The sequence below is a fragment of the Scheffersomyces coipomensis genome (genome assembly GCF_036884675.1).
Source record: "Scheffersomyces coipomensis strain NRRL Y-17651 chromosome Unknown DFJ63scaffold_8, whole genome shotgun sequence".
NCBI classification, from domain to species: Eukaryota; Fungi; Ascomycota; class Pichiomycetes; order Serinales; family Debaryomycetaceae; genus Scheffersomyces; species Scheffersomyces coipomensis.
This window is the reverse complement of record NW_027042899.1, coordinates 674,192-686,765: the sequence shown is the minus strand read 5'-3', so window position 1 is coordinate 686,765 and position 12,574 is coordinate 674,192. Positions and strand designations below refer to the sequence as shown.

Below are 12,574 nucleotides of genomic sequence, written 5' to 3'. Positions count from 1 at the left end.
AACAATAAAATTATTTTTGTTGATCATAACTTGGATGCACATGAGAAATAGTACCCTCAAATTTTGAAAATACAGTTATTAATGGATTCTTTGTATTAGTTAAACTAATCAAAGACACAGAATGATCTCCTACTAATAAAGCTTTCCTTTTATCTGATGCAAGACCAACCACAGATTTCACTGAAGTTTTGCTCTTTAACAGTATTACTTTGGTTTGTTCTAATGTATCTAATGAATATTCAATCAATCTATTGTGTTCAGAATCAAACACTAATAATGAATTTTCTGTATTATATGACTTGGAGATGCATGAAATAGGAAAATCAGTTGAAATCTTTCCAGTTGGTTGACTAATACCAGGTGTAAATAACCATACCTCGGTACTATTTAACAATACTGCTAAAACAGGTAAGGACAAACCGTTATGGTTTACATCTTCAGGATGTGCAGATCTCTTCTTACCTCTTCCCTTTCTATTATTGGAAGAAGAAACTCTTTGAATCCATTCAATACTCGATATCTTCTGTTCTGGTTCAAGTTCGTATTTACAAACATAATTTCTTGCGATGATTTGAGTACTTTCCTCTTCAACCTCTATAAGTTGAACCTCATTTCTTAGGTTGTTTGATATCACATTCGCGAAGTACTTCAACGAATCATCAAACATCCCTCTAACCTCTAATGACATGTTGATTCTAATGATAATGAATGTAAATTTTGCAATATAAGGTCTTCTCTATGAAAAATAAAAATAATTTTTTTTAACAACTGAAGTGCACGACCTTTAAAGTCTTCGCATCTACAAAATTTAAAATATATGGTAAAAAAGACACTTTACGATCTTTATATATTAATCTATTTAGCATCTTGAAATTCAATTAACTGTTGAATTTGTAATTTACAGAGCTCCTTTAAATCTTGAACATCAGCCTTTAACTCTTCCACTTGTTCAGATTTTTCTCCAATCACCTCAAGCATAGTTTGTTCTTTCTTGCTCTTCGAATCGAGTTCTGTTTCTAAAGTTTGGATCTTGGTATTCAATGCTTCTAATTCTTCATGCAATTTGAATCCTCCTAGGATATCTTGTTCTGTCTTTTCTTTTTCTATTATCAACAGATTGTTTTCTTCTCTTAATGTATTCAATTCAATCTCTAGACGTCTAATATTTGAACTCATTTTATTTATTAATTGTATATTTCCACCACCATTGCCTGCAGGTATAGTACTAGAAATACTTCCCTGTACAATGTTACTATTATTCGAATGTAATACTTGACTAGCATACCTTGATCCTATCGAATAGTTATCCTCATTGATATTATCAAAACTTTCATCCAAGGACGTATCTGAATTGTTATTGAATGCAAAATCTTTTGGAATTGCTGGGGTTGTAGAAGATTCACCAAATTTAATGTCTTGCCAATTTGAACCATAGGCCGTATCTGGAATACTCTGAGATGAATTGGATCTGAAATTTGGAGTCTTTGAAGCTTGCTCTATATTTATATTTAAACCACTACCATTAAATCTTCTTTGACTCAAGCCCAACAGAAGATCAGAAGTAACTGGTGCAGCTGATTTTTCAAGTGAATCAGTTAAGGATTTTATCTTTGCTGTTAAGTTCACTCTATCATTATTATAAACGTCTTTAAGCTTTTCAAGCTTGTCATGTAAATCACCTAATTCGTTTTCTTTCATCTGCAATGCAAATTCTATTTCTTCCTTGTCGTTTAATGCCGATTTATAAGTATTTTGAATATTAACATAATCTTCTTCTTTCTTAGTCAAAGTATTTGTCGATCTTTTCAATTCATGCGTTAATTTTTGCTTAGAACGTTGAAGTGAATCAACGGTTGTTGCCAAATTATCAATTTTGCTTAGAAGATTGGATTCTATAACCTTCCAATTTTCTTGAGAAGCCAAGAATTGTTGCTGTAATTGATGATGCGTTTGGGACAAGGTAACAAACTCATCGTAGTCAATTGACTTTTGGTTTATTCTTTCCGAATCATGTTGATGTTGTGAATCTCCTTTAGATTTCTGATTGCTGTCTGATTGACCATTCTGCGATGTTTCATTCTCTATTCTTAACAACTCAATTTTATACTCCAAACGAGCTACCTCTTTATTATTATTACTCTTTAGGTTAGCAATTTCATTTTTAAGATCAGAAATCAAAGCATCCTTACTATCTAACTCTAGTTCATGTTGCCTTTTATACATATCATGCTGTATCTTTAACTCATTAAAATCCTTTATAGACTGTTTTTTTGATGAAAGTTGCTCTTCATATAGTATTTGTTGTTCCCTATACTTTGCTTCCCATTTCATACCTAATTCTTTCTCAAGATCTGACTGTACCTCTTCTAACTTCTGGGACATTTTAACATGCTGCTCCATTAAGTGAGATACAGAGTTGAATCTATGGACTTTTAAAAAGTCTTCCATTTCTCCTAATGCCAATGAGCTTTCTTCATTCTTTTCTGAATACGCCAACAAACTAGTCTCTAAATCTGCATTAGAACTTTTCAATTTTTTAATTGTTTCATTCAATTTAAGCTCCTTAACTGATAAAGCTTCACCTTCCAGAAGTAATTGCTTGATAGTCTCATCTTTAGCTTCAACTTTTGCAATCAATTCTTGCTTCTCCTTTTCAAAAGATGACAAGGCATTTGAATCAAAAACAGTAGTTCTTTGTTTTGACAAACTTTTGACTTGATTCAGTAAGTAAGAATTACTGGCTTGTAATTTTTCTATCTGATCCTTCAATTGATGTACATCATCCTTTATTTCTGTCTCATTATTTATTATCTGATCAGTTCCAGATACATCAAGTTGTTTGTCCAAGGTATCACGATCATTGCTAGTTGAAGGGGTTAACGAATTTGGAGAAGAAACAATTGAATTATCAACATTCGGACTTGATATAGGTTTCGATTTCGATTTCTTCCCCTTTGCTGCCAATGCCAATCTTTCTTGTAATGTTAATCTTTTCTTGGTGACTGGTGCCGCTTCTACTAGTTCTTGAGTAGGGCTAGTAGAAGATGTATTAGCTTCTGTATTGGCGGCATTATCGATATCAATATTGATTGAAGATGTATCTTGTACCTCCGTTTCTTCATGTGAACCGTTGAATTCAGTTTTGTCCAATACCAGATCTGTTATATTCTTGTCAATTGGATCTTCTTCCACTGAAGACTTCAAATCTTTTACCGGTAGATCAGTGTTCTCTATATCTATGTTGTTTGAATTTTCCATATCCACAGTCTCATCCACTTTTGTTTTCAATATCAAATTGGCATCAGAATCAGTCTCAGGTAATTCAGAACCTTCACTCTCATGCTTGGGTCTTCTTTTCCCCATTCTTTGAATACGGTTGGACTTAATAAGTGAATGTGTTTGTTGTCACAATGTGATGTCAACAATTAACACATACACTTCTGATTTTCCTGTCCTTTAAAAAATTCTGAGATCAAAAAAATAAATAAAAAAAAAAAAAAAAAAAAAAGACTTTTAGGCTCGAAATATCTACTACATTTGGTTTAATAAGGAATCTCTATAGTTGTAAATACAAGTCATTGAACTAGTTACTATGTAATTGATTCAAGTCTAATGTACATATTTTTATTAATGAATAAATATACAAACAAACATATTTATAAAATTTTAAATCTATCCAGGCTGACATTTTATTTACAAGAGAATGTTCGCTTTATTATGATTCTATTATTTAGGATGTTGCGATGTATTTATATTTTTATCCTTATTTTTATCAGCATTAGATTGTGGAAGTATTTGCTCGCTTAATGTGTTATTGTAGTTCGTCTGTTGCAGCTGCGAAAAGGGTTGATATCCTGCTTGTTGTGGCCAACCAACAGCAATTCTTTGCTGATTCACTTGCGGCTGTTGTACCGGTTGTCCTGGATAATTTGATGAATAATACATATAACCAACTGGTGGAGGTGGCGGAGGAGGAGCCGAATTTACAATCACTGAATGATCTGCCATTGGAATTGTTTGATTAGTTGTTCCTCTTGCTTGAACGGGAAATCCATACCAGTAGTTTCCCGATGTATACTCAGAATGTGATTGTTGAGGACCTTGTTGATGTAAATGTGATGCATTGCCATCAATATAATGACCTTTGGAAATTTCTTCGCTTAGAAGATGACTATGTTGGAAATCAGCTTTTGATTTTCTATGACCATGTTTCTTCGTAACTATATGTGTATTTAAATGATTCAATGATCCATAGCTCTTAACACAACCTGGAAAAGAACAACTATATTTCCGTACAATTTGATTGTACCTTCTTCTAAATCGTCTTCCTCTTTTATTTTCATGCAAAGGATCTAAGTCCAGTGCCAGATGAGTTTGATGTTCCAAGGCATGATATGAAACGTTTAATGGAGCCCCAGCCGGAACACTTTGTGATACATTCATTCCTGTTGATTGAGCATACAGATTTACTTGTGGATATGGTACCGAGACCATGTTGTGTGGGTAGTTATTTGTTGTAGCTTGATTAGAATTTGAATTCACTAATGATGTTATTGGGGGTCTATGCTCTGGAAGTATGTGTTTATTATGATACAAGTTTGATGGATAATTATTAGATACAGCTTGTGAATTTTGTAAATGTGGCTCATAATATGATGCTGATGATAACCTTACATCAAGATTTGATGACCCTTGTTGTGAATGACCATAGTATTGACTATAGGAAGGTGATGATTGCAAATTTGACTGAAATGGCTTTGTGGAACTAATTGCCGACTCCAACGACGGTAGCCTAGCTGCTCCTGAATTTGAGTCTATCGTCCTCCCATGAATGTTTAGTATCAGATTGATCGAGACATTTTTATAACTTCTGCCATCTTCCGACAGTTCATTATTCTCTTTCTTTAGTTCAACATTACCGTCTAGATATGGCTCCTTTTCTGACTGTAGCTTTGGCTTATCTTGAACGTCATTTTTAACATTTGGTGATACTATTTGGTGGTGATCTGGTGACATTTTTGCTATGAAATAATACAAATTCCCAATATATGGAAATCAAACAATGTAAAGATTAATATAATACAACTTTTGAAACAAACAAACTATAAAGAAACACAAACAAATTTTGGAAAAGTGAAAACTACCGAAGCTATTGACACTTTTTATTATCCTGCAACAATTGATGAAGTCAAAATCCAAAAAGGAACCTAGATAAACTTAACTTATCTGGGGAAATATAAATGCTGGAAAATTGTAACAAATTTTTAGTATGTTTTAAACCCTTTGTACTTCTAAATGGCGAATACTGGGGTTCAAGCTATTTCAAATGCCGATGCTTATGTGGAATTTTTGTGATAGTAACGTTCAGAATGACTGGAATACTAAAATTGACAAATTTGTAAATGCTCTTGATTCCTGTTAATAAATAATTTATGTGATAGGGTTGTATTCAACTAGGAAACATATATGCTGAACTTTTGAATGATTAAAATTGAATTGAAGTATTCCCTACCAATGGAGGATCTTTATTAAATCTTTAGGATATTAATTTCAAAGAAAGCTAAGATCAACTGTCTGAGTTTAGGTCCACTTCTTTTATGATTTGAAGTATTGTAGTATCTGTTTACTTTGATGGAACGAAATTTCTCTTTTTTATGAATTTACGAATGACAATGATTATTTTTTAACAAATTTGATGATTTATTATTTAATGAAGCTTCTTTGATTAACCCACGATTGCTTATCTATATTCACAACTTTTACAAAAATATATGTATAACAAAAAAGAAGGAACGAAGAGTAAGTGGTTGTGAAAGAAAGCAATGTATCGAAGAATCTCGAATTCAAATGAGATCTGTTGTTGATATAAACCAAGATTTGTATACCCAATTTCGAAAAATGAAATCTGGAATTTATATAATAAAAAATAAATCTGTGCTTTTATGAAATCAAAAAACCGCCAAATACTCCTTTAAAAGAGAAACTTCAAAAAACAAAAAAAAAGCCCTTGTAAAATAGTATTGGTTGAACTATTGGGTATATATATACATATATATATATCCTTATATGTTCGCTCGGCCCTTATTAACATTTGGGGTGCCTATCATTGATAATTATAAATAAATACTCTTTCAATTTTGAAAAAATAAAAAAAAACAATTTAATAACTTCTGTTAAAATTTAATTTTTTATGCATAAAAATTCTAAAATAAAAAAATAATTTATGCACAAAAAAGTTTATTATAATTGTGGATTGTTAATTTTTTTTGCCTAGTTTAATTTTTAAAAGTCCCAAACACCCGTCTTACAGGGATAATATGGTACTATAATGTGGTTTCTTAAACCTAAAGAACTATGTTGTTCATTCTGGATATCTTCGACAACTTGTCTAGAAGTTTAAATAAATCTTTAGGGAGAATATATTTTATGATTTGTCTCTTATTACGAATTTTTCCTTCAAGCTGTGTTTTTGTCACTGAAACAGTTCAATGATTTCTTTTCCTTAATTTTTTTTTGAATTTTGTAGCCTGAAGAAGAAATCAATTGAAATTTTGCTAATTAATAAATTCGCTTAATTTTTTTTCTCTTTAAACTATAAGCTTTCAACAAATAAATGCATTATAATATCTATATTGACAATGAGAAGAAAAATTTCAACAAATGTGTATGTTTTGCATTGGTCTTGTTTTATCAACTAAAATTGTTAGCCTTACGATTGATCTTTATCTTTTTTTTAAAATGCATTGGTCTATAAGTCATAATTTACTGACCCCGCTTGACATCATTCCTTTTCTCCAACCACTTTCAAAGTTATGTTCCGTGGAAAAGTTTGAAACGGATCTGGTCTTCATGTCATTTCTTTTGAAATATTCGTTGTTGTATTTTCTTTTGTTCATTCTCTCTGTCTAAGTGAAGAGATAAGGTTAGTTCGTAAATAAAATTTCCAAAAAACGAGTGGTTTTTTTCACTTGCGCGTGAAAGTATGGTACTATGAGCAGCTAAAAAAGGGGTATTTTCAAATTGGTAAAAATAAGGCGCTTTTTCAAACAGAGGCAAGAATACAGCAGATTATGACAAGACGTGAAAGCTACTCGTACAATTATTGGCATTATACATGACTGCAAGCATATTTCAGTTTCGGTTAGACCATTTGATTGTCTGTGGTTTTCTCTTATAACTATTTAGTTCTCTTTAGTAATAATTAGATCACTGTAATTATGGTTACATTAGTTTAGATCAGGATAGGCGATATTAAACTGAGATGGTTAAATATAGTCAATCATTTAGGAAATGTGAAAGTAAAAATTGCTTCGGATCTGAGCCTTTGCAATTATGCTTCCTATCGCACGTTATTTTTTTTTTTTTTTTTATTTTTTTTTTATTTTTATTTTTATTTTTTGCTAGATTTCATTATTTTATTTTTGAACGCATGATCAATACTTGAGGCTCTATGGTAAGCAAATTGGACATATTTGCTACCTGATAAACAGGTGGTGAATTAACTTTTAGATGTATCTTTTAATACTACTGCGTAAAGAAGTGCTTCTAATCGTTTTTAAACTAAAGTCAAAAAAATGGCAAAGAAGGTTAGAGTTTTAAACTAGCAAAATTCGTTTATTTTTTCTATTTTTGAAATTCTTTCGATGCCTCTTTGCTTTTACGGTGAGTTTCCTGATTCGGAAAGAGAGTCACAAATAATGTTTTTGTACGAGCAAAAAAAATAAAAAAGAAAATCTCTTTAAACCAATGTTATGTTTCCCTTTCTCCCTGGGTAAGATAAATATGGAGAAGCGATTGAAATCCAAAAAAAAGAAATCGACTTACAATTTTACAAGCACCTAAAATTTAAGGTGTTAGATGCTATTGTGAGGGTTTTAACTTCGTATTATTAGACATATCGATCAGGTATCTTTCGCAGTGGAGGACCGTTGTTGTATTTCGGCATGAAATTCATTATTTTTCTTCCTCAACATTCATTTTTTCCGTCATACTCCGAATGTGGTAATTCATTGCTTAATGAAAAAAAAGTAACATGGATGTAAATCAATTGAACAACACAATAATATACATATGATTGTCAAAGAAAAGTCCGGGGCAAGGACAACAAATATGCCGACGTTATATCAGCCTCGTACAGAGTATATAAAGCAGGTCAAATCTCAAAGAGAACAAAATTTAACAATTCATGTGAGTACAAGATTTCCTTGGCCCAACATATATCAACTGGGTGCATAATACAAAAGCAAAAAGTACAACCCCAATTCAATCATGCCAACTAAATGGTACGAACCCCCATCGGAGTTATAACGACTCAAACCAGCGTAACATGAAACGTTACTACCATTTCACAATCTTTATCAAAGTTTTCATACTACTATTAAGATCATTTGGAAAAGTTTAAATCGACCCAAAGTGGGTTAGGCAATATAAACTATGCATACCACAGGACTAGAATTCTAATGATGTGAAGCTACTTTCATTCTCTTTTTTTTTTTTTTTTTTTTTTGAAATGTCTAGCTATTTTATTTGTCTGTATTATTTGTGTTCTAGGTATTTCAAATTATTTTTTTTCTAGCTGTTCACCTAAATTTTTGATCTACATATATAGACTGCACTATTAGATCAGTGACCGCCTTTGCAAATTAACTATAACTAGTTACCTTTGCTTTAAATTGTGTCACACTATTCTTTAAGCAAACTTTGTTTGTAGAAACGTTTTCAATACGAGAATTTGGGTCAACGGATGTACATAAACTTTATGTAATCGGCTCAATTCAAGTGTAAAACAAAACAAGTAACATCAGACAACAATTTTAGACTTTTATTGATAAATGCCCTTATTAAAAGCTCCAAGAATGAATATTTGCAGTTATGGTAGCGATTCGGTGATCTAAACGCTAACTAGCGTATGTGTCATTACGGTTTGTTCTATATCCGCTTTATTTTTGATTAAGGGAATGATTTGCGGTTATAATTATTGTGAAGGTGCAGGTTACAGGAAAATCTTATATTATCCGAGACTCGAAATAAGCACCCAAAACTATTACTGGGAACCTATTTATATATAGTAGTATCGCAGTCTAATAGTATAAACATAGTAACATTAATAAATAATAATAACAATAAAATTATTTTATCTACGACGATTTTATTATTTAGGTGTGAATAGGTCTGGGCTCCATTTTGATAGGGGGCCATTCCAATTTATTTTGTTTTCCAAATTTTTAGGTTCAATGCTCTTTACACAACTAAGAAAATTAATTAGCAACATTGAGAAAATTTCATTTCACAATAAAATTAAAAAATTAATATTGACTTTATTGTCTGATTGCATTAGGTAATTGGACCGCTCTAGCTTGTTTGTGTAAATAATTTTTGATATAATTTTCTTACAAAAGCTTGTTTTAAGCAAACGTCTCGAGATTCGATCAAAAAAAAGGGGACAAATACCTCTTTAAACTGGACACGGAGAAAAAAATTAAATAATAAAATTTTAACCTCGATCAAAGAATGTTTTCCAATAATAGGAACAATCATATGTCTCGATAAAAGGTGACATAAATATAACTGAAATGAACATCAACGACAATGGTTCCTTTACTAATGAATAGTCTAATGAAGATAATTGATTTTCCCCCTAACCTTTTTTAAAATATACTATAGACTTTCTATTGATTAGTGGTGGCGCATTCGCGTAAAGGTGAATGTACCTTCGATTTTACCTCCTAACATAGAACATAATAATATTTTTTCAGATGCCTATTAGGGAAATATACATTATATTTTTTGAGAATTTCGTTTCGCTAAGATACACACATATAAGTCAAAAATGAGATTCAAAGAATAAATCAAGCAATATTAACCACAAAACAGAGTTTCTTAGATGACTTTAACTATAACTACAATAAATGAATACGACGATACACAGTTGCATCAAATATGCGTTTCTCCGTTATCTACTTTGGATTAAGAAACTTAACATTTTTTCTAATTGTGTAATAAGGTTATGTAGAAATAACCTTGAGTTAATGGACATTAAACTTTAAGTTTAACAATAACAACAGGACTACAAAAATATTAAATACGTCAGTAAGAAAAAAAATTTCCCCCTAGCAATTCACTAAAAATGCGTAACTCACGTAATAATGGATCGATTCTTAGACATGGGGGTATCGTATTCGTCACCTATGGTCTAATCATAATAAACTTGACGAAAATATGATGGCATCGATAATTTCGCCGTACATATATACATACATATATAATCTCACAACTCTTTTTCTTAATTAAAATAAGGTTGTCATTACTGGTACATTTTACAGGAAGCAGTTTCATATAAAGGTGACTTCCGGATTAAAATACTGTGTGTGACGAAGCCAATTTATAAATCTGAAACTCCCAAATGTGTTAAAAACACATTAAAATGAAATTAGGTAAGGGTCCAAATAGTAAACAAAAAGTTATTCAGCTTGAAGATTAAAGTTTAAGACTAAAGTTTATGTCAACTTACTCAGATCAAAATGTTCACAGTTCACAAAAAAAAGTGGTCCTACAATTCTCATACTGTATATAAAGTAAAATTAGCAAGTGTACAGCACGTTAACAAAGACAACAAAGAGACCGAAATAGAGTTTTATGCATGTTCAGACTCTCAACAACCTAGTTATGCACATACTTGCATACTCATATACATATAATATGTATATCAGTATGCATCTTACACACAAAATATTATTCTTATTTAATTTATTTTAAATTAAGGATGCTAAATTTCACATCACTTTCAAAACGATTTTTTTTTAAGAGAAACAATGACAAAAAGGACCCGACTTAAACCTGTCTATTCAGGATGCTTTTTTTTATATTGGTTTAAACATACTGGCAGAGAAAAAAAATACCCAAACATTGGTATGTGATACTGGACTCCTGCTAAGTTGGATTTGAATATGCAAAGTTGCGTGGTTCAAAAGGAAAAACTCTCGCTATTGTTATTTTAGTTTTTAGGGAATTGGCGTACTTGGCTATATTACAAACTTACGGGACGGACAGAAGAAAAAATTGTATTACCAGGCAGTACTTATATTGTTTTTTAGGGTTTTAAATTTAATTCTTTTTTTTTTTTTTGATAAATAATAATAATATTAATAATATTTAATTTTTTTTATGTATTTATTTTTATTCAGTATTTTGAAATTCTAAATTTGTGTTGGGTTTCCTGGACTATAGACCAAAGTTCGATTGGTATTTTACTCTGTACCACATGCAAAAAAAAAAAAAAAGCAGGGATGGAATTCTACTTCTTTATGATACGTAATGGTTATTGTCCGAAGATTTCCTAATGCTTTGACCACTAGACACATCTTCGAATTCATAAAGTGTTTGGATTTTAATGATTATGTAGCCATTCTCAAATGCAATTTTCTTAGTACTTAATTTAATCTAATTTAAAATGAATCTAATTCTAAAATTGATTTTAATCCATTCTTTTTATTTATTATTGTCTTTTTTTTTTCTTTCTTTATTTTTCAATAGATTATTTTTTTTGTTAGGGGCCTTCCCTTCCTTTGATAAGTCAAATTATTTTATATTTTATTCCTTCCCTCATTCTTAAATCTCTTTTTATTTTTAGTAAATGCCTATGCTTGCTTCTATTTTCTCTTATATTATTTCTTGGATTAAGTATACCCTTTAGATAACGATCAGTTAAACTTTCAACTATAGCCATCGACAGATGGGAAAATCGTTACAGTGATGCATAAAACGGTAACAAAAATACAAAATTCAGCATGAAAGAAAAAAAAAAGATGGCGAACAGACAGAGAGAAAAATAAGACAAATAAAAAAAACAAAAACCGTTGGAGCAGGAATACATCGAAGGAAGGAAGGAATTTTGAATGAAGTAAATCAAAAAAAAAAAAATAATAAAAAATATGAAAAAAAAAAATCAAAAAAAAAAAAAGAAAAATAAGATAAAAAATAAATAAATCAATTTAATCAATTAATTAATTTAAACAGATGCAAGAAGGATAAGCAAAAACCCCACTTCATTTATTTATTTAGTCTAATTTCAAATCATAGTCTATGCTATATTATGTTACGATCCCTTATTAGGAAGCAAATTCCGTCCTAGTTTTAGAGTCGTCATAGTCAACAGAGTCAATTCCATGCCAATAATAAAGAAAAATAAAAACTAAATCTAAAACCACTTACATAAATCTAGGTACATATACCGAATACCTTCCATTGTATTATACGCAGAGATTGAATCATCTTTTTTGTACTTCAAATTCATTCACTTTTTTTCTCTCCTGTCTGCCGGTATATCTCGCTGAATCTTTTTTTTTTTTTCATTCATTCTTTCTTTCGTTCTGTGAGGGGTATGGGGGAGGGTTGGTAAATTATTTTAATTTATTCATTATTTTTTAGGCTGTGAGGGTCAGCGTATGGCAAATTTAGTGGGAAAAAAAATAGTTTCCGGATCAAATATTGGAGATGATAAGGGAAGAGGGAAGAAGTAGGGAAATACATTTGAGATGTTTTAATTCTTAATGTTTGGTTTTGAATAACTAGCTTC

General features: G+C 30.8%; 3 protein-coding genes across 3 annotated transcripts; all 3 read right to left on the bottom strand. All coding sequences in view use genetic code 12, as the record gives it.

Moving 5' to 3' along the window:
• DFJ63DRAFT_254682 (uncharacterized protein) lies at nt 1-771 on the bottom strand. Its single transcript, XM_064904462.1, has one exon. It carries the CDS (start codon nt 686-688, stop codon nt 11-13), a length of 678 nt encoding a protein of 225 aa, XP_064759855.1. The 5' UTR covers nt 689-771; the 3' UTR covers nt 1-10.
• An 84-nt stretch (nt 772-855) lies between these two features.
• Nucleotides 856-3,363, bottom strand: DFJ63DRAFT_315762 (uncharacterized protein; the record flags this gene model as incomplete). Its single annotated transcript, XM_064906610.1, has 1 exon — nt 856-3,363. One exon carries the CDS (start codon nt 3,361-3,363, stop codon nt 856-858), a length of 2,508 nt encoding a protein of 835 aa, XP_064759854.1.
• Nucleotides 3,364-3,726: 363 nt separating this feature from the next.
• On the bottom strand, nt 3,727-5,016 carry WOR4 (Wor4p; the record flags this gene model as incomplete). The annotated part of the gene is made up of 1 exon (XM_064906609.1): nt 3,727-5,016. The coding sequence occupies one exon, from the start codon at nt 5,014-5,016 to the stop codon at nt 3,727-3,729; it is 1,290 nt and encodes a 429-aa protein (XP_064759853.1).
• Between the last annotated feature and the right edge of the window lie 7,558 nt (nt 5,017-12,574).